The sequence below is a fragment of the Hypomesus nipponensis genome, chromosome 6 (genome assembly GCF_054491055.1).
Source record: "Hypomesus nipponensis isolate SF chromosome 6, ASM5449105v1, whole genome shotgun sequence".
Taxonomy (NCBI): Eukaryota; Metazoa; Chordata; class Actinopteri; order Osmeriformes; family Osmeridae; genus Hypomesus; species Hypomesus nipponensis.
Window position 1 is genome coordinate 16,583,334 of NC_140366.1, and position 21,420 is coordinate 16,604,753.

A 21,420-nucleotide genomic window follows, 5' to 3' on the forward strand; every position below is an offset into this window, starting at 1 on the left:
ACGGGGATGTTGGGGGGGCTTGTCGGTGTTGCAATGGCATTCCGGTCAACTTTTGCCAACGAACGCAAAACATTTTCCATCAGGCATTTCTGCGGACGTCCTTCCATCAAAACGAGGACCCCGCCCAACCCAGCTGAGAGTCAACATTATCGTTGCATAGCCTACAGACTGTGTGGATAATCTTTTATAGGAAATATATTATTACATTTGGATTACAATGCCCTTATTTGAAGGGTTGGGTAGTGGAGGGGAGAAAACCGCTGTCGTCATAGATTTAGGAGCATCATATACAAAGTAAGCTAAGTATTACGTCAGCTACTAGCAAACGTAAGCTTGTTAGCAATGATTGCAAATACAGTTATGGTTAGCATACTGCATAGCGCTGCAAACTAGTCGCGAGTACTACACTGCTGCTAGCTTGCTAAATGACTTGCTAGGGTTAGGGTTAGCCTTGCTAGCTAGCTTTTGTTTTGCTAGTAACGGTAGCTCTTGCGATATGAAATAACTAGTAGTAGTGTCGAAGTTCATGCATACATTTAGTTATGATACTACCGACTAAGAACTAAACGTACAATAGTTTATCTCGAGACATATAGCGAATCCAATGCTATCTAGCTAACATAGCTGGTTAATAACTTAACTGAGAATGTCTTGCCTAGGGCAGGTCATATGAGTTAGCTAGCTTCTCTGTGATAAACAGTCAGTCTTTTGTCTCTGTAAACATACAAAAGAATGGCAGTAAATGGAATGAAGTCAAGATAAATATCATGGCACCATTAGACTAGCTTTCTAACTTGTATTGTTTTTGTCTTAAAGATGTGGTTTTGCGGGAGAGACGGGTCCCAGGTTTATCATACCCAGCGAAATTCAGAAGCCGGGACAACAACAAGTTAGTCGTGTCAGACTTTGATATTAGCATTTTGGATGTTGTAGAGCTCGTTAGTTTGTATCATCGTTGATTCTTGGTTGTAATGCAGGAGAGAGTTTTTGTCTCATTGCGTGTCTTCGTTTATGATTCATTCTGAACAGTCAATCAAAGTGGTCCAGTACAACATCAACACAGAAGAGCTATATGCCAATCTCAAAGAGTTCATCCACACTCTCTACTTCAGGTGAGTCTTTTCTATATGTGGTGTGGAAGATTGTTTTCACATTGTGCCACCAATCCTTTTGCGCAGCATTTTTTAGCTCAAATGAACAAAATGCTGTTTCATCAATCCAGGCATCTGCTGGTGAACCCCCGTGATAGGAGAGTTGTCATCATTGAGTCCATCCTCTGCCCCTCCCACTTCAGAGAGATCCTTACCAAGGTCTTCTTCAAACAGTTTGAGGTAACTGGAACTAATCACCTGTGCCCCTCAGCCAGTTCTATGGGCGTATGTGAAGCCCTCTGTGACATTGCTATACGAATACTTTTGATTTGATCTGTGTGTGAATACTTTGGTTTCTATGTAGGTGTTATGTTTATCTCCTCGTTTTGTCTTTTCCAGGTTCCCTCTGTGCTGTTTGCTCCAAGTCATCTCATGTCCATCATGACACTGGGCATTAATTCAGGGTTGGTGATGGATTGTGGGTACACAGAGACACTGGTTCTACCTGTATCCTTTCCCGGTGGATAGAAACAAAATGTTTGTTGTATAGGCCAGTTTCATCAATACCGTCTTTTGGGGTTACTTGTTTTGAGTATTAAGTTGGAAAACTGTATGAGATCAAATGTAGATATATGTTGTGTTAAGCTTTAATTCCTTAACTCAACAATTAGGTCTATGAGTGCATCCCCATCCTGTCTGCCTGGGAGGCGTTGCCTCTGGGCGGAAAAGCCATTCATAAGTAACTATGGGACTCTGTGGGGATGGGGAAAACATTATGCATGCATGGCTGTTTGCCTATGTCATGCACTAAGCCACAGGAAACTAACTTGAGTTCTATCTATGTCCATCTCACCCTCCATTACGTTTGTGTGTGTGTTTCACCCTCAGGGAGTTAGAGAGCCTGCTGGAGGAGCAGTGCACTGTGGACTCGGACTCCACCACAGGCCAAAGTCTACCTACAGTTATAGGTAAGATATACATTACCACCAATCTCACTCAAAGGCCTTAACAAGTCATGCGGCATGATGCATTTATAAGCGGTTGTATTCCTGTGATGTACCAGGAAGGAAATCCTTTCTTACTTTTAAATTATAAATCTACTCACAGTTAGTTTGAGCCGTTCCTCCCTTGTTCCTTCCTGTATCGTGGTGGAGGACAGTGTTCTGTTGTTCAGTGAATCATCATGTCGAGGATGCAGCTCTGGTGATGGTGCAGACCAGGGAGACCTGATACGCATCAATAACTAACACAGGCACGCACTAGACCCCTCCTCTAGGCTTCCAAACTCTACCATTGCAGCTATCTCAACAAACTTCAACTGGTTCTCCAGTCAACTACATTTTACATTTACATTTTAGTCATCAAGTAGACGCTCTTATCCTTCTGATTCATAGCCCAACTCCCTAACCGCTTAGCCATCTGACCCCCCCAAATATAGATGCTGTCAGTCTAGTTTTTTTCAGGTTTCTGTCTGACTGATAAATACATGTTTGCTTAAGTGAAGTGAACTTGTGAATATCAATAGTGTAACTCAGAATCAGAAAGGATTTTAATCGCCATAAAAGATTGCACAGACAAGGAATTTACTTTGGCAGGAAGGTGCATACATTCAACATATAGGAATAAATCTTATCTCTCACATGTCATCTCAGTTGACCTCAGATCAGTGCAGATGAAGGAAAGGGCACTAGGAGAGAAAGAAACAGGGCTGTGCTTGAATGTAGAAATCCTTCTGCAGTCATTTACAAAAGTGACTGAGATGAGATGAAAAGAAAAATGTTCAATCGGAGAAGCAGGTTGTAAAAAAACAATTATTTCTCTCCATGCTCTCCTTTCTTCCCAGGGTCCATCCCAGAGGAGATTGTGGAAGACATCAAGGGTAGGTTCTCTACAGTTTGGTCTGAGGATCTTTCTGTTCTTTCCAGTTGATTAAATGACAGGTTATCAGGGTATACAGTATGACATGTCCTACCTGGACCCATGTGGACCATCACATCTCTGATTCGTTGCTGATTCTCCAGTCAGGACATGTTTTGTCAGCGACCTGCAGAGAGGCCAGAACATCCAGAAGGCAAAGTTTAACCTGGAGGGCACAGCTGAGGTCAGTGTCACCCCAGCCAGACGGGCTAGTAAGATTATGGAAGCATGAATACTGGAATGTGACTACCGATGCTGGTCTCTTCCTCTACACTATAAAAGAAATCACAGGATTCATAAAAGCACTTTGATAGTTACCCATGAGGTATGTGTGTTCATCTGCAACCTATCTGCTCGCAGCGTCCAACTCCACCCCCTGATGTTGAGTATCCATTGGACGGGGAGAAGATTCTTCATATAAAGGGACCAATTAGGTACTTGCTTATCACAATAACATGTACAACCCATGGCCTTAAATATGAATGAACGTTTTTGCTACTCGCTCACAGCAGGATAAGTTGTGGGGTCTCCCACCTGTTCCTGGAGAGGTACCTGCCTGTTGGTTTTTGCTCCAACTACACTTATTTAACCTGATTCCGCATTAGTTACCTGACCAACCAGCAAATGATTCGAATCAGGTGTGCTAGACAAGTGTCGGAGCAAAAACATACTGGCAGGTCCAGGAACAGGGTTGGAGACCCCTGGTCTAAGTTTTATAAAACACAGATATGTTTTCATATTCAGTGCTTCCTCTTGAATTATGTGGGTCACCTTCTATTACTAAATCTGTGTTGTCACAAGACATGTGTGTCATAACTATCTGTCTCATGGAAGGTCTGTGAATGAGAGCAGGGTTGGATTCTCAGTGTGTTGGCTTGACTGGGTGTCTTTTTCAGGCACCGCATTAATGAATGAAATTAAAGTTCCATTGAGCAGGGACTGGCTGGTGTGATGCTGTTGTATAGTGAAGGTCTCTTGTTTGTTTGTTTGTCTCTCCAGGGATTCAGTCATGGAGATGCTCTTTGAACAGGACAACGAGGAAAAGAGTGTTGCCACTCTGATATTGGATGCTTTGGTCAAGGTAACAGACCAACTCATTTGCTAACTCACTCGCTTCAACTTTAAACAGAAAGTCTCGCCACCACTAAGATTAATCACTAAGATTGAGCTATTTAGGGAAAGCTGCTATGTTTGGGTCACCATAACCTCCATCTGGAATTTCCCCATTACTATGAAAGCAGACATTTCATTACCATATTTAGACAATTTCTTTAAAAGAAGTGTAAAATAACTCCCACAGTTCTGTTGTTGCCGTGGGAACCCACGTCCTCTGCAGTGGGTGTGGTGTGGTGAGGGGTGGTAGTTTCCTGAGAAGGGACAGTGAGCAGAGCGGGCCTGGACAGCCTGTTCATCTCTATAGGCCAAGAACTCTCCATTACTCGCCTTGTAAAACTTCACGTCAGGTGCACTGTAAGCAATCGTCTGTTCATCGGTCCCTATGGAGTGATGTTTCAGCCAGCCAGCTACACTCACTTACACACACACACACACACACACACACACACACACACACACACGTACACACACTTACAGTCACACACTTATACACACACACACACACACACACGTACACACACTTACAGTCACACACTTACACACACACTTACACACACACACATACACACTTAATCTAAAGCTGTGTTGGGTACACTTAGTGTTTGCTGTTTTCTGAGGCTTCTGTGGATCTGTAACTCACTTGTGTTACACGAAGGTCTTCTTCGTTTTATTTATCACTATTTATTTCTAAGTAAATGTCTGTGCGCTAGTTTCTGCACGTGGCCATAGAAATACAGTGCAATAGAGTGGTCTGCTCTTTTCATAATCTGAGAACACAGGGTGCTTTTTAGTGCTGCCCACAACATGTAAAAAGAAAGCTGTTATAGTCAAGGGGAGCATATTTTTGGACTAATTTTGGACTCATCTAAATGGCTCAGTATGTATTGTATCCAATCTAGGCTGAGCCTTTGTGTGATCTATATTTGTGTCTGCTGTGTGTGTTTTCCCCCTGCAGTGCCCCATAGACACAAGGAAGGTCCTGTCTGAGAATCTGGTGGTGATCGGGGGCACAGCCATGCTGCCTGGCTTCCTGCACCGCCTGATGGCTGAGATACGCCTCCTGGTGGAGAAGCCCCAGTACTGCGATGCCCTGGCCACTAAAACCTTCCGCCTGCACTCTCCACCTGCCAAGCCCAACTGCACGGCGTGGCTGGGAGGTAGGATGACTCGCATCACACAGGGTTTACACTTAAACATCAGTGCAATGCTTTAGGTACGTCAACTTATTTATGGGGAATGTAGATGTTGGGTTAGGCGCAGTTCTACAGGCGTACGAGAAGCCCTCTGTGACTATACAGTCACAGAACAAGCTCTTCACATATAGAGCTTTATTTGATTAGAGCAGGTAAGGTGGTTTGTGTAGTTCTATTGTGCCATTATCTTTTACTACTACTACTACTACTACTACCAGCAGCAGCAGATGTCATCATCTGTACAGATATCATTTAAACGCTCCTCCGAAGCAGGCAGACTTCAAACAGTGTTGACCTGGGTTCCCTGCTGTCCTCTCCCTCCTCCAGGAGCGATCTTCGGAGCCCTTCAGGACATCCTGGGGAGTCGCTCCATCTCCCGGGACTACTACAACCAGACGGGCCGCATCCCAGACTGGTGCTCCCTGAGCTCCCCGCCCCCAGAGTCGGTCTACGACGCCGGGAAGACCCCCCCTCCCCTCATGAAGAGAGCCTTCTCCACTGAGAAATAAACGCACGCACGCGCAGTCAGAATCCAACTTTCACACGACAGCATTTATCGACTCCACAGTTTTGTGGACTAACGGTTGTGGTTCAGCAGTTTGGTGGCTTCCCCTACTGATTTTCTCACCTCGGTTTGGAGGTTATGGAGAGGGTTGATTAGAGAGGGTGACCATATGTTCTTACTTGTCGGTCATTTTAAATTCTCGAGAGTGGACGTGGAGAGGAAGCCACTTCAGACTGTTGAAAAACTCCCAACATCTCACCCCCTCACTGTCAAGTCCCAAGAATGCATCTGTTTCTGCGTGCCTCTTTCTGCGAGCCTCACTGTTGTACAGCTAGCCTGAAGCACATGAAGAGCCTGTCATCTTCCAGCAAGAGGGCTGCAAATTGATTAGATGTGCCGATTCTCCGAGAGGTTAGAGTCCATGAAAAGTGGCCCTTTAAGCCCTTTGTAAACCTGGAGGTCATGTTGACACTGCTGACTAGCCTTTAGGCTAGACGCATGGATCTGATTCCCTCTCTGTATCCCCTGCCGAGGACTCCCTTCATGTTAAACCTCTTGCCTGAGATTTAGTGATCCTTTTGATGGCGACTCCTAAGAAACTGTAGGTCAACCACATGAGCAGTTGTTGTGGTTTTTTTCAAGCGTGCTAACTCATAACTCCTGTCGAGATTTGGCTTTGTGAATTTGCCTTGTGTTCGTCGTAAATGCAACTCCAATACCATGCTTCTATGCTACAATTCAGTTTGAATAGTTTGCCTTTATTTATTGTTTTATAGCCATGTACGGATTTCCTAATCTCCCCCCTCGCTCTTTATTGAATCAACATCGCTAAATAAACATTCCTGGACCCCTGTTTCTGATGTTCTATTTTACACAACTTGTTTTTTCTTGTCACCAGCAAGTTCAAACACACGCGTGTAATTCTCCACATTGTTCTCACATAGACGGTCTCAAAGCCGTTCCTACTAGGAAGCAGCGAAGGTTCTTCTGAGAAGGACGGGGCCTAACGCTCCCTCCGCGTTCTCCAGGAAATGAGACAGCAGCAGGGGGACTGTTTGAAGATGGGTTACAGACAGACACCCGCCTATACTTTGAAGATAATGATACTCTGTCCCAGAGGAGTGATCAAACTGTCAGCTGTGTGTTCTACTAATATGATCCAACAGGCTGGAGGGAGAGACCGGAGGTCCCTGGGAAGACGGGGGTCTGGAGCTCACGGCTTGGGTTCAGGCCAGCCTGCAGAGCCACTGCAGGCCTAACCAGAGCCACTGCAGGCCTAACCAGAGCCACTGCAGGCTTAACCAGAGCCACTGCAGGCCTAACCAGAGCCACTGCAGGCCTAACTAGAACCACTGCAGGCCTAACCAGAGCCACTGCAGGCCTAACCAGAGCCACTGCAGGCTTAACCAGAGCCACCTCAGGCTTAACCAAAGCAGGCTGGTTTACAGCAGTTTGACGTGGGAACCTGGATGTTCTTGAGACGGCAGAGTTTCCTATGAAATTTAAAACTGATTTGGACAGAGAAATGAGTAAAGGAATACTGAAAACACTTGTTTTAAGAATCGCAGGGAAAGTACCGGCTGTGATGCAACACTGATGTGGTCGGTTGTAAAGAAGCTGTAAGATCACGCCCCAGCGTTTATGTGTTTGAATTTGGAACAATGAATGAGCACCAGGAAAACCCAAGTGATAAACCATTGACCCTCAAATGCATGCTTTTTTCCCCTCTTGGGACCGTATCAGTTTACTGCACAATCCCAGAGATCTCAATCCAACATCAATAGATTTAGTGCAATCCTACAGCTGACTTCTCTTTGGAGGCCATATGCCTATGGTTTAACTGTTATATTAAATCAACAAAAAATTCATATATCTTGTGATCTGGGCCAGGATATACATTATGAATCCCACATGGGCGTTGGGCAATACTGAACAGAGAATTGCTGTCTGGAGGAAACAAACTGAGCGAGCCATTCACTCACATTCAAACTTGAAGCGTGAGTATCCTTTAATGTGCAAGAGTGAGACTGTAATTGTTTGTCCCACAGGGGAAATCAATCATAGTGTGTCTGTTAGATACTATTTGTATGGGATGCAGTGACAGGAGCCAAGATGCACCTGGATCCAGAGGTTGGCACAGAGATTCTGGGAAATCGACAGTTTGATGTTTAATTATAATCAGAATTTGGTTTTATTCGCCATGTAGATTTACACAAACATGGAATTTACTGTGGCCGGAAGGTGCAAACAATAAACATATTGATCTTCAATCAAAAAGAATAAAAGTACAGTAGTCTAACTAATCCTGGGAACTAACAATCCAGAAAATAAAACAATTTAAAATGTAAATGATAAAATACATATACAAATAAGAATGTGAATGGGCCAAACAGCACATGATTCAGTCACAGCATTTACACGTAAATCCCTCTCGTCTCTCTGTCTCTTTCTGACTTCTGTCTCTAATAATATGTAGTTTCCAGAACCATCTCTCTGGCGGTTATTCCTGTGGTACTGTGGGACCACCTAGGTTAGACGCAGTGAGCCGTAGAGGACATCACTCACCCTGAACAGCCAAAGCAAGGCCACAGTTACCCTGAGAACGCGTCTTAATTTAGGGACTTGAATGACTACAGGCTTTTAAAGAGGACACGGTGCCAAAAAAATACATCGAGAAGTGGAAAAAGTTGTTACAATAATGAAGACAGAGCTCTGAGAGTTTCTCTGTGTTTCGTGTGAATGGTCGCATGCATATAGCCATATGTGAATCCAGAAGGCCAGTACATCAGCTCTCCAGAGACAAGCCTTTTTCCAGACTGTGAGCCATTTGTCCTCCTGCATAGTCTATCTACATCTGGATGTATGGATGGGGTATCCCATGGAGGCTCTGAACTTTCCCACCTGCTGTGCAGCCTTGGGAACACCCCAAGCATCCCTCCATCCTCCGCTTGCCTCATTTTCCCCCCCCCTCTCCCCCAGAGGGGACTGGGGGTGGGCTGGGACTTGGGTGTCCTCATGGTTCCCAGGGACAGGAAGCAGCAGCTGTCTTTGTGCCTTCACCCCCACCATAGGATCCTGAGCGGAAAGATGACTCCCTGGCTCCTATACACTCAAGCTTGAGTGGTGCAAGAATAAGGATGAGTCGTTTAGAATCAACAGATGACTCAACATTGAGTATATAGGTGTGTTTGACTCTCTGGCAGTACTATGTGTATCCCCCCCCCCAACCCACAAGTCAGTTCATACCTACAGCAGATGAAGGTCATTCATTTTTCATACTTTGATTATCAGGCTTATATCAGAATCTTGTGGGAAAGAGAACTCTTCTGTACAAACACCAAACCAACCATTATCACTGTGTGAGATGAGAGAGGCAGTCAGTGACAGGGACAGGATCATCCATCCCCATTATCTCTTCACATTCAAAACAGACCTTCTTAATTAGCTTGTAAATCACTCTGGCTTTATAAACATGACTGTAGCCAGGACTGTAGCCTTGGGAGAGTTAGGGTTAGGGAAGGGCACCTCAAACTAGGTGTGCTTCATGCCCCAATAGCTGAACAAACATCTTTCTGTGTTATGAGGGGATTTCACATGAAGCACCTGTGGAGGATCTGTTTTGTTGAGTGTATTTAGTTTGGGATTTTTTAATCAATCCCGTGTTTTAATCATTTTCTGTCGACTGTCTCAAGTCGGAAACACGGCTCTTGTCAAACTTCTTAGGTATGATCATGACTAAGGGTTGTGTAGGTGTATGTCTGGTCTCTGTTTGTTTATGTACGTTGGCGCAGGGAGGGTGGTCCCTTGTCTGAGCACAGACATTGGCCTGAGGTTATCACCCTAGCAGCTCCAAACATGAGCAGAAAGTCTGAAAGGAATCCTCCTTCATTCTTGCAGTCCAGTAAACTCGCAGTTACACATACAAACTGATAAACTATGTTTGTGGAATGTGTGTGTGTATGTGTGTGTGTGTGTGTGTGTGTTAACCTCATAAGGGGGAGCCCCACTACAAAAAGCAATTCCTGACTTGGGGGTGAAAACTATAAATAAACAAAGAAAGGAAGCTAGATTTTAAACTAATTGTGTTTTTCAGATTGATTTCAGTTACACATTGGAATCGGGATGTTGATAAAGAAGAAAAAAAGAGAGAAATGGAGAGAGAGAAAATAAAGGGGCAATGCTTCGCACGTTTCTATGATCGGATGTACCTCTAACAACTCAACTTAATGTTCTGTGAGATCAAGTTATGGCATTTTTATATAAGTGTACGGTGCGCCACATGAAAAAATGATGCTTGTTTGATAGCATAGCGTAGCCTACTTGTTTGCGGGTTTTGAAGAGGATCTCCCCTTCTCAAAGTGTTTTTTCAGCAGCGCGGGATAATGTTCCCATCCACAGACCCTGACTCACGGCTGTTCACGGCTGCTGCTTTCGGCAGTACCTTTTCTATCACATACATATAAATTTGACCTTATTATCAACGGAAACCTGAACTTTCAAGATGCATTCTCTTGTCGGTGTATCGCAGATTTTAGCCACTCTTCTCCTTCAATTGCCACCTGCTCAGGTAAACAGATTACGTTTTTTTTCAAATGGAATGAATATTTCTTATGAAACTTTCACTTTTGAGTTAACGTTTACTGTTTGAGTTGTCAGAAACAAACGAATGTGACTAACAATCATTTGAGAAACCTGACAACCTAAGACGTAGGCAGGCTGCCATTACTACTTGAATAGACCACGATGATAATGATTAAAACAAAACAGTAAAAAAAAAAAAACTAACAAAACTTGCATTGTATTGTAGTTTATTTTGTATTGTGCTGTGGCTTTTTAATACTCTGCTGTATCCAGAACTCCCTTGAAAAAAGACCCAAATGAATGAAATCAAGATAATCTTTTGAAATTCACATACAATGCGTGGATTATTCGTTTATTTATATACCTTCTATATCTATTTGGACACAATGTCAAAGCTGGCCCCAGCGTTATATGGGAGGAGCCCTCTCATGTATTCTCTGGCCTTAAATGTGACTTCTATTACCACTTCACGTGAAATAGTAATAAGAGTCACATTTAGGGCTATTTTTTCTCAAGGCTTACTTTGACAGAGGGCAACCACTGTAACCTATGAACATCATATCTGACTACAGCCGAGGACACGCAACAGCTCTCTGACATCTTCTGGGAATTGTAGTGTGTAGTCCTAACTGGGTGGGATGTTTACAATACTGTTTATAGTGGCTGTGTAATACCGATTATTCATGTATTAAGATATTTACACAACAAAGTCTGAAGATACAGCTGCAGCATCCACACCCCTGGGACTGAGTATATCTGCCCTGTCTTTATGTTTACATTGTTACATATCTTGGAGGGGGAAAAAAAACCTGGAGTCTTTAAGCAACAGTCTCAGGTGCAGATGGTGTTTGTGTGATCAATGTACGGTATCCAGGTGATATATACGAGCGTGTGTGCATGTGGTCAGAGGTGATAAAGGATGCTGAATGCTATTGCCAGAGAGCTAAGTGAGGATTAGTTATTGGTTGAGGCCCATGGAAGTATCCATTGTGGGGAACCTTAGATGTGACTACACAGGTGCACCCTCCTATTGAAGCACCACATGAGGCTATAAGAGGATCAGACACACACAGACACACACATCCAGCAGCATACTGCACACAAAGACACAGCTGGACAGGGGCTTAAGTACACCGACAGAGGCTTCTTCTCCAGGTGAAAGACCTTCAGTCGGTCCTTTACCTCAAATCCTTGTATTTTTCTACACAAATGTCCTGCTCCTCAGTTTGTGTTTGTGTTTTTGATATTCAAACCCCATATTTAGAATGGAGCAGACCTACTTAATGAGCTCATCTCTTCTGCCAAGTCTACTCTGAAAGAATGGGATGCTGACCAGTGTAGAGCAGTTTCAGCTCATACTGGCTCTTCTGGCTTGTGTAATCTGGATCCTCTGGGAATTGGAGTCAGCCCAGCTGAAACCCAGAGAGAGAAGGTATCTCATGTAGTCCCTATTGTGCCAGCAGGCTGTGGGTGATGGAGAAGTGTTGAACAGGGGAGAATGGTGTGATTTATTAGGCCCATCGAAACAAGCCCAGCTGGGACCGCATGAGTCCGTGAGGGGAATGAAATCGTCCAAAGCCCAACAAAAATATGAATTATTGTCTCTCCACTGCTCTGTAAAATGAGTCTGACATTTATAAAAGACAATGGCATAGATATAAAAAAAAAGAAAGTTGACATTTGAGGTTGTAATGTTTGATGATTAACAAAGAATAGATTGTGTCTTACTTGTTGTTTTGGCTGGTATCACCATTGGGGATCATATAGTCTCGCTGGCATATGGCTGTCTTGATGTCGTGCTGTACGTGACCAATCAACGGACTTTGTGATGCAATATGTCTCTGCCTAGTTTGGGCTTATTTAGTTCTCCATGTCCTGAACTGGGTGATATCTGGGGTCAAGGATGACTACCCAAAAACTGTCAGGGCTCAGTTTAGGAGCACAGACCAAAGAACTGGGTCTCTTCTTTTGTCTGTGAGGACTGTTCATCACTGTTTGCGGTTGTATGTTTTTGTTTATGTTCCTGTGGAAAGAACCATTGAAATGAGAGTGAGTTTGTTGAAACAAGGACCTACACATAGACAAACAGAACATTGTATGATGTAGTTTTATAGACACGGTCCAGTGACCGGCCTCAGAGGGTGGAATTCAGTTTCCATTAACGTAATTAGAATACCATAGAATTCTAATTCAGTGGTCAGCATCCAGTTTTTCGTATCATTGCCACTGACTGCATGCAAATACATGTCCCGATTGTTTCATTTGAGCCACAAGCAATATATTTCAAGTTTAATTTATCATCAATAGTCAATGCTTATAAAGAATGTGTATAGGTCATTATAACATATAAATCACCATCCACACTGCGTGTTCATTTGAACTGTCAGCTCTCATTCAACCTGAAAATGCCCATGATCTATTGACCGAACGCCCACATTGCTTGAGGAGATTCTATGAGTGGTTTGTCCCCCATGAACCCTGCTTTGCTGTGCCTGCCATGTGAGAGTAGACAGAAGTTTAGAATACACATAACACCTAAGCCCTAATTTGGTGAGTATGGAGAGTGTTTTTTGTACTATACTCTGGTGTGTATATTTCACCCTATTGGTTTAGTTCCAATGAACTGAAACTTTAGTGCAGCCCCCTACGTTCATGTGTACTACACTCTGTCTGCCACTAGATGGTGCTACTCAACTGCACGATGATGAAAGTGGCTATTTCCGATCCAGTGTTTCACATACATTGATTTATTTGTGGCGGGCAGCCACAATTAGATTAATTTTTTTGTGCATTTTATTTTCCAATACGATCCCGTATTATACGGGATGGGTGGCAACCTTACCCCTCCCCGTATATTACAGTCTGGCCATTGATAAAGCAATACAATGATGCTGGTGTTGTACGTTACTGTGATTTGTATATATTAGAAGTTTCATCTATGCACCATTCTTTTACACTGAGAACACAGGGGAAACAGATTTCCCTGTAGGTCTAAGGAAAGGGGTTCCCCTCTGTATGTTACTGTCTGACCATTTATAAAGCAAGCAGCAAGCCCCATAAAGCTGGTGATGTATTTTACATCGACCAAACCTTTTTACATTTATTCATTCAGCAGACGCTCTTATCCAGAGCGACTTACAGTAAGTACAGGGACATTCTCCCCGAGGCAAGTAGGGTGAAGTGTCTTGCCCAAGGACACAACGTTATTTGGCACGGCCGGGAATCAAACCAACAATCTTCTGATTAATAACCCGACTCCCTAACCGCTCAGCCATGTGACCCCTTTTACTGTTTATTTTCAGAATTCTCATCCTCCAGATGAAGATCCCTCGAGAGGTCAGTGCTAAATTCAAACACTGACTTCAGGTGCACTCACAAGCCGAAACAATCCTTCACATCAACCCATGGTGTTTCACAGTTGTGCAGTAAAGAAACTGTTTTCCCAGTTCAGTTATCAGCATCAGGTGAGTGGTCTGTTGAATCCTATCTCTCCCTCTGCAGTCATGCTGTTTCACGAGGTGTGGGGGAGGAGCCTGTGTCGCTCGATGGAGAGATCGGTAGACGTAGAGCAGGAGTATCCCGGAGGGGTGGAGCACATCTACAGCCCCGCATGCGTGCCCCTCTGGCGCTGTTCTGGTTGCTGTGGAGACGAAAACCTGGAGTGCATGCCCACTCTCACCCGCAACGTCACCATGCAGGTGTGACTGATTCACTCCTCTACGTACAAGCCGGCCCTCTGCCCCCACCACAAACACAACACCCCCCCCCCCCCCCCCGCCTCGAAAACCCAATAGAAACCAACTACCGGTAACACGACCAGCTGTGAGGGTTCAAAATTCACTGTGTTTTATCTCTCCATCTGCCTTTGTGTTGAAGCTGTTGAGGATAACTCCATCTCAGAGGAAGAAGCAGTATGTGGAGCTGACGTTTGTGGAGCATCAGATTTGTGAGTGCAGGTATGTCACTTTCAGCAAGAACTTTTAACCCTCGTGCTGCCTTCGGGTCACATGACCAAAAGGTTCATAACGAACCATCGTTGTGTTTACCCAATTTTACCCAATACAAAAGCAAATAAAAATAATTTTCTACCTTCGCAATGTGGGGGGGTCTGAGACAGCCCCAACGGTTAAAAGAAAATGTTTTACTTTGTTTTTGTATGCGGTAAAGTTGTTGCAAACGACGGTGGGTCCCAATGATAACACAAGGGTTAATGAACAACATGAATACTGCTGAATCTTAGCCATACTTTCAAATAGAACAGCCTCTTTTCTAAGCCAGAATCTGTTTTAAATTCAAACATGGATCTCACGTCCCAGAGTAGCGTGTGAATAGAACACAGTGTAAGTAATTATACCTCTTCTATTGTTGTTCTAGACCCAGACTGGTCCAAATGAATAATAAAAGGTAAGAGAGAGACTTATCTGTATCATCAGTTGAACCACATCATAATCGTGATGCCAGTTTTTCCTCTAGCCATGTGTCAGGCAGGACCAGACCAAAAAGGAAGAAACACAGGAAGAGAGCCAAAGACTGTGGCAAGTAAGCGTTCCGTTGACAAGGAAGGCCTCAAGCAGGGTGTAAGTGCTGCTTCTCATTCTTTTTCTCCTTCTGCAGGTGTCGTCGCCCACCTGGGTAGGAACATCCTCATCGCCTCACCTCAGGCCTCTGTCTAATCAGATAACGCAAGAGGCCACATACAAGCCGGTCAGCAGATATACACCCATTGTACCTCTCAGACACGAGATACTTGAAGTGGTTGTCCTCTGTGGGTAGCAGGGCACCAGATACCCATAGTTTCCAAATCGTGTACCTAACTTTTTTTTATTTTTTTTATTTTTTATTTTCATGGGCATATGTCAGATATCCACGTCCAATTCTTTCCTTTCATCTTATAATTGCTACCACAGGGTAGCTACTTCCATGGACACAGGGGGGATGGGTGGGAGGGGTACCAGAGATAACCGGTTCCCAAGAGGAAAGGGATTAAGCCAACACCCATACTTCAGTAACTGCTCTGCCATGGGACACTGACTAAACACCCTTTGGCGCCACCATGTTGCTTGTGAAACAATTATACGGTATCAAAATACAGAACCCCATTTATTCCGTGGACTTGTGCACAACCAAACGTGAGAAAGAATATTGAATTTTGGTAATGAGGCCTGGCCTCTGAGGCTTGTGGAAGGACTGTATTTGTATGGCAACAAGGGTACTGTGACAGTTTTTTGGGGGGAGGGGGGGTTGAAACAAATGTATGTACAGTCTTTTTTGTCTTTACATTAAAATGTTATCTTAATGCATTACACATTATAGGCTATTTCAAATGTTTTCTTCTACAAATCCAGTTACTATAAAGTTGTAGCGAATGCTATTGTAATAAAATGTACATATGACATACAAAGACATTTTGTTTTACTTATTTTGTGTCAGTATTAGACAGTTATTTGCGATACATGACTTTGACATTTTTAGGGAACATACCGTTAGGACCTTTGTAAAGGCACCATATCACGTGTTCTCCACTAGGTGGGCACTATTTAAGACACCGAGTGGAATATTCTTGCTGTAGAGGGCACATGGTCATTATTGATTGCATGAAGTGTGTCACAACTAGACTTCTCGTCCGCGGTTGTTTTGGGTGGTGACATTGGGCAGTGTCACAAAGTGGCAGTTGGGGAAGTGAAGGGCAGCCAACAGGGAACTTCCCCTCGTTTATGCCACTCTTGAGGGCAAACGCTTTAACAACCATGCCCACAACAGGGGTGGCAAAACCTCGAATCTACAGTTAAAGTATTTTTGCAATTTCTAGTTGAGTAAATATTAACTGCATTGCAATGTCGTACGGACACGTGTTTGGGGTGGTCTTACTGCTACTCAATGTTTTCCTGTTTGTAGTCAAAGGTGAACCACGGGGCACAGCCAAAGAACTATTATGTAATGAAACAGAACACTATGATCTCGCGTCACTGGATTACCTCGTAATACATATAGAAAGCCTGCGCTGTACACCTCCAGACACCTCCTTTCCATAGCGACTGTCCTCGTGAAGCCACACTTCTGAGCTTGGTCACGTTTTTGGGCGTAATGCCAATTCCTCCACCAATAGGAAGCAGTAAAATACTGGAAGTGGGCGGGATACACAGGCAGAAAGTATGTGACGTGCCTACAACTCTTCACGCGCTTTGCTGATGGCCACGCCCCATTTATCCAAATATGGAGTGGTGAGGTACAAAGACTATCAAATCTCGTGTACTTCCCCCTGGTCTGTACACCTAGAGAACGTTTCTGCACTGCGTGAACGAGTGTATGACTTGAGAATTAGATACTTTGGTTAGAGACGTAATAATTCAATTGAATCGGACCTAATTTAACGAGATATCCCCCTTTACATGTGACTGAGCTGTCAGGGGTGTATCTGTCCCGTGTACCGTACCGTGTAACTGCAAGCTAGCTGTCCCGCAAGGAAGACCTAGCCAGACTGAGAGACGGGTGCCAGCGGACGCAAAACCAAAGCAAAGGTAGGGTTATCTAAGGACTCGGAGCCTGGTGAGCTGTTTAATGCTCCTTTAGGTCATCAATATTATCCCAAAACGATAAGATACTATCGCCAGACTGTCTGTGTCGTCAACCAAGGACATATTATTGTGACTAGTTTAGAGCTTGTTCAAGTGCAAGATAGCTAGGCTAGTTTTGTAGCTAGCACTAGCTATGTTCCTAGTAGGACACATTGGTAGCTAATTTTGGAATAGCCGTCTTTAAAAACACAAAACTCGTGACTGCGTTGCACCGGGCTATGTTGATTAGCTCGCTGCTGCACTTTCTATATACAATATTTGTGCGTAGCTTGGGATAAAAGCGTTTACTAAATCAATCCAAAATGCAATTCCTTTCACATTCTACAGTCTAGTCATTCGTATCAGAACATAACATTATTATGTAAATACTGCACATGTTCACTCGAGTTACTAGAACACATGAGCACTGTTCTAGCCAGATAGTCTTTTGAAGTTAGTCTCGCATGTCAGTAATATATTGTTTCGGGTCGTTACTAGTTTATTATTCGGTCAAAGTCAAATACAAAATGTATTGGTCATTTGCACAGATCACACAAGGTAACACTATGAACATTATTGAGGTTGGCCCTGCTACATTATAAACACAAAGAGAACCGAGTGCAATGTTGATTATACACATGTTAAACTAGAATATACAAATGTAAAGCTAGAGTACACAATGTTTACTAGAATATAAATTTGCGAACATACGATGAACCGAAACACGGTGTAAACAGTTGGTTCAGTGCAAGCTAGTTACCAAAAATGAAAGTGTCACATTGAGGTGTCAATTGTCACGGTGTCTGAGGAAGTGAAGTGGCGGTAACGGATGTGAAGCAGCAATGATGTGAGGTGACAGTTATCTGTCAAGGAGTCTTGATGCCTGATGGTTGAAGCAGTTTCAGAAAAGTCTGTAGCCAATTTATTTATGAATCAATGTATGCTAACGACTAGTGCATTTTTTTTTTTTATACACTTTTTGATAAAAACTAATTTGCAATTTTTGTTTCCTAGTGCCTCAGATGTTCTGACAGGTGTGGTTTAAGGTGTGATAAGATCTAACCTTGGGAAGAAAAAAAAACACAGAATGAGCACCAACAGGAGAGCTGAAGGTCACTCCAGACCGACAGGAAAATCACGAAGCATGAAGTCTGGAAGTTTCAAAAGAGACTCCGAGAGAGACTCTGGATTCTCAGGTATGTTTTCCGGTGAAAGACAATCCCCATACAGAGTGCACTGTCCCCTGGGAAATTGTGACATTCATAACATTGTCTACTTATTCTCTCTTTTGTGTACAGATGCTAGTTCTGAACACATGGGCACTCTGGACCCAACAGACTCTAAAGGTTCCTCTCGCTGGAGAGCGAAGAGGGCGTCACAGCGTCCTGGTTTTGGCTCGGGGTCCAAGCCTTCCCAGCCTGCGCTGGTGGCGGGTTCTTACCCCAACCTCTCCCCCATGATCATTATGAACAACGTGGTTCTGAAACAGGTAGACCAGATTACACACATGAAATCACAGGAGTTGCGGGGAAATGGGGAAAGAGATTGACTAGCACTTTCTAGATTTATATTTTAGATATCTGCTCTTCAGCCTGAGAATAAAGCATTGTGTGCGATGCTGGTCGTGGTGGGGCTATAATCTGTGTGTTACTCTTACATTTAGTCATTTAGCAGACGCTCTTATCCAGAGCGACTTACAGTAAGTACAGGGACAGTCCCCCTGAGGCAAGTAGGGTGAAGTGCCTTGCCCAAGGACACAACGTCATGTGGCACAGCCGGGAATCGAACTGGCGACCTTCTGATTACTGGCCCGACTCCCTCACCTTTCAGCCACCTGACTCCCACTCTTGTGTTCTCTCCAGCCTGGTGACAACCCCCCTGCGCTGAAACCCTGGAGTTTCCCTCCTGCGGTGGAGGTGGTTCAGCCGGTGGTCCAGCAGTCTCAGGTGGTCTTCCTGCAGCCGGTGGTATCCAACCAAAGCCCCTCCGTCACTAAGGAAGACTCAGGAAAACGCAGGCGCCCCAAAAAGTATCTCCCCATCCTCAAGTCGTATCCCAAGATAGCACCCCACCCTACTGGGGACACCTCCAGTTCTTCAGGAAGAGGCAGTCTCTCCTCCTCGTCCTCTTCTGGCTCTACGAGGAGCCACGGTTTGGCTTCAAGCCACCGGCAGCGCCATCACAGAGACAAGCAGAGACGTCTTCCTGGCTCTGGCTCGTCCACTCCAAGCCTCCCTGCCACTCCTAGTCCTTGCCCGTCCCCCTCACCGCAGAGCAGACTGACTGTCAGCCTCACAGACTCGAGTGCCGGCAGCAGCCCTGCAAAGGAGTTGCCCCCCCCAGCTGTCAGCAGACCGGAGTTCACCCCGTCCCCCCTCAAAACTCTTTCAAACCACACTAGTAACCCCATAACCCAGGACTCCTTCTTTCTGGGCGACAATTACAAGACCGACCTGGACGGCGACAACAGTAACACAGAAGGTCAGAAGAGAAAACGGTTCTGTAACACCTACAACATCCTGAGCAAGACGGGCCTCCTGGACATCACGCTGAGAACCAAGGAGCTGATCCGACAGAACCGACGCACCCAGAGCGACCTGGACCGTCTGAAGGCGGACGCGAGCCTATTCGTGCAGGCTTTGAAAACAGGAGACCCCAGCATCTGTGCCGAGCTGCAGACCAGCCTGCAGGAAATGGAGAGCGATAAAAACGGGGAGAAAGAGAATGGGAGGAGTACCCTGAATGGTTTGGAGTAATTTCATGCTTAGTGTAAAACAGGACTAGCATCCATCAGACTAAAATGGGTAGAGGTGGAACTAAGGATTGGGGATGTTGATGATGACTGCTAGATCGTCAATAACTGCCTCCAAAGCTCAATCTCTCCCAGACAGATACCCTGACCTATATACTTCTTTTAGACGCTGCAGCCAGCCAGCCTGCCCTATCCCTAAACCAGGCCACTGTAACAGCTGAACCGGATCCTTTGCTGCTCTCTGCCTTGTTAGACCACCTCCACTGAAACTTGCTCTGTGATTCTCAGAGCCCTCAGCTCTGCTGTGACTGACTCATGTATCCCAGTGATCTGACCAGGCAGCTGGGGACAACAATGGAACATGGCATGATGAGTCCAACCTGGTTTTTGTGTCAGCACGTACTTCCTGTGTCTGTACTTTTGGGTACTTCCTGTGCCCAACTGGTTGTAAATAAGTCTTTATTACTGTTTTGGATGATTAACATAACTGTTCAGAGTCCCCACGGTTGTAGAGAAACTAGAAAAATCTGATAATTTAAAACATCATTTAGAAAATTATTTCTAAGAATTTGTAAGTCAAATTATATATTTATTTTACCAAAAGCTTCAACACGTGTGTAATGAGTAACACCCATCTGGTGACCAGTTGTGTCAATGTGAAACGTTTGCTCAGTTGCTGAAAAAGGTTTCAAATAATGTAAAAGTCATGATCATTCATTGGTCTGAAGTTTGTGAGCCCTGACTGCGTCATTGCTATTCTTAGGTTTTACATTTTGAATGGTTGTGTTGTGAAGCACTGTCCGAAACCCCTATAGAAGAAAATGTGCTGAATGCTTTATTTTTTACTATGTCCTGAGTATGTTCAGGGTGATTAACTTTATTTATGAAAATAATCTTTTGAAGACAGTGTCATTTGTATCTTCTGTATTTTTATACCTTGTGATGTGTGACTTTACACTCACTGGCACAATATTCTTAGTGCATTCCCATGCCAATGGCAGCTGTAGCATCCAGCAATTTGATGTGATGGGTCTCTACATAGATTCACAGTCAAGTTAAGGTATTCATACATTCATATATTCATACATCACGTATGTATTTGATGGTGTATCGGTCCAGGAGGTTAAAGATTTGAATCAAGTCAAGACTTTGAGATGAGTGACACGGGTTACAGAGAGAAAGAGCAAACCAGCAGCTTTAAGTTGCTAGGAACCAACAGCTAGTCTTCCAAGGACATTTTAGATAATTGGATTTATGTTCATGATAGTTTTTCAATGGACAGCATTTAACCAACAAAGAACATATGAATCACAAGTTGTGAATGGTATTTGGTTTACCGTTACAGCAGTAATTGTCATAAATGCTTGCCTACATCCTTTACTGCACTGACATATTCACAAAGGAGTTCCAAAACAAAGAGAGGTACTCTTTTTCTCTTTCTTTTTTCTCTTGTTTTGGCAATTATGACGATTCATTTTAAAGCCATCAAACTTGCATGGCTTACGTTAAGCTTGCGTTTCAGTCTTGGTCTTTGTACTCCATGTTCAAGTAGGTGTCTAGCGTGCAGAATAAAATATGCGTTCGCGAGACACTCGTTCTTGAGTATCATTTAATTAGCTGAAAATGCTATTGTAAGGTATCCAGAAAGGGTTTATCTGCCAGTAAATTGTAAGACTTCTTCAGATTGTAAATGAGTGAAGGTGGTGCTCAT

At 44.0% G+C, this 21,420-nt stretch overlaps 3 protein-coding genes across 3 annotated transcripts; all 3 read left to right on the top strand.

Annotated features, from left to right (window-relative positions):
• Positions 1 to 77: 77 nt before the first annotated feature.
• Positions 78 to 6,674, top strand: actr10 (actin related protein 10). Its single transcript, XM_084700772.1, has 13 exons — positions 78 to 294; positions 817 to 889; positions 1,030 to 1,112; positions 1,223 to 1,331; positions 1,491 to 1,598; positions 1,763 to 1,830; positions 1,980 to 2,059; positions 2,935 to 2,970; positions 3,113 to 3,192; positions 3,369 to 3,442; positions 4,008 to 4,089; positions 5,080 to 5,281; positions 5,645 to 6,674. The coding sequence occupies exons 1-13, from the start codon at positions 218 to 220 to the stop codon at positions 5,824 to 5,826; spliced, it is 1,254 nt and encodes a 417-aa protein (XP_084556898.1). The 5' UTR covers positions 78 to 217; the 3' UTR covers positions 5,827 to 6,674.
• A 3,141-nt stretch (positions 6,675 to 9,815) lies between these two features.
• Positions 9,816 to 15,804, top strand: pgfa (placental growth factor a). Its single transcript, XM_084700357.1, has 7 exons — positions 9,816 to 10,389; positions 13,706 to 13,739; positions 13,905 to 14,101; positions 14,280 to 14,359; positions 14,778 to 14,807; positions 14,877 to 14,942; positions 15,018 to 15,804. The coding sequence occupies exons 1-7, from the start codon at positions 10,324 to 10,326 to the stop codon at positions 15,037 to 15,039; spliced, it is 495 nt and encodes a 164-aa protein (XP_084556483.1). The 5' UTR covers positions 9,816 to 10,323; the 3' UTR covers positions 15,040 to 15,804.
• An 819-nt stretch (positions 15,805 to 16,623) lies between these two features.
• On the top strand, positions 16,624 to 21,300 carry cipcb (CLOCK-interacting pacemaker b). Its single transcript, XM_084700733.1, has 4 exons — positions 16,624 to 16,921; positions 17,972 to 18,153; positions 18,256 to 18,446; positions 18,820 to 21,300. Exons 2-4 carry the CDS (start codon positions 18,045 to 18,047, stop codon positions 19,711 to 19,713), a joined length of 1,194 nt encoding a protein of 397 aa, XP_084556859.1. The 5' UTR covers positions 16,624 to 16,921; positions 17,972 to 18,044; the 3' UTR covers positions 19,714 to 21,300.
• The last annotated feature ends 120 nt before the right edge of the window (positions 21,301 to 21,420 follow it).

Coding starts and splice junctions, on each gene's coding strand:
- actr10 (XM_084700772.1), top strand. CDS start 218: ATGCCCTTATTTGAAGGGTTGGGTAGTGGAGGGGAGAAAACCGCTGTC. Junction 1,113..1,222: donor ATCCACACTCTCTACTTCAG/GTGAGTCTTTTC, acceptor TCATCAATCCAG/GCATCTGCTGGTGAACCCCC. Junction 3,193..3,368: donor ACCTGGAGGGCACAGCTGAG/GTCAGTGTCACC, acceptor ATCTGCTCGCAG/CGTCCAACTCCACCCCCTGA.
- pgfa (XM_084700357.1), top strand. CDS start 10,324: ATGCATTCTCTTGTCGGTGTATCGCAGATTTTAGCCACTCTTCTCCTT. Junction 10,390..13,705: donor TTCAATTGCCACCTGCTCAG/GTAAACAGATTA, acceptor GTTTATTTTCAG/AATTCTCATCCTCCAGATGA. Junction 14,943..15,017: donor AGAGCCAAAGACTGTGGCAA/GTAAGCGTTCCG, acceptor CTCCTTCTGCAG/GTGTCGTCGCCCACCTGGGT.
- cipcb (XM_084700733.1), top strand. CDS start 18,045: ATGAGCACCAACAGGAGAGCTGAAGGTCACTCCAGACCGACAGGAAAA. Junction 18,154..18,255: donor GAGAGACTCTGGATTCTCAG/GTATGTTTTCCG, acceptor TTTTGTGTACAG/ATGCTAGTTCTGAACACATG. Junction 18,447..18,819: donor ACAACGTGGTTCTGAAACAG/GTAGACCAGATT, acceptor TGTTCTCTCCAG/CCTGGTGACAACCCCCCTGC.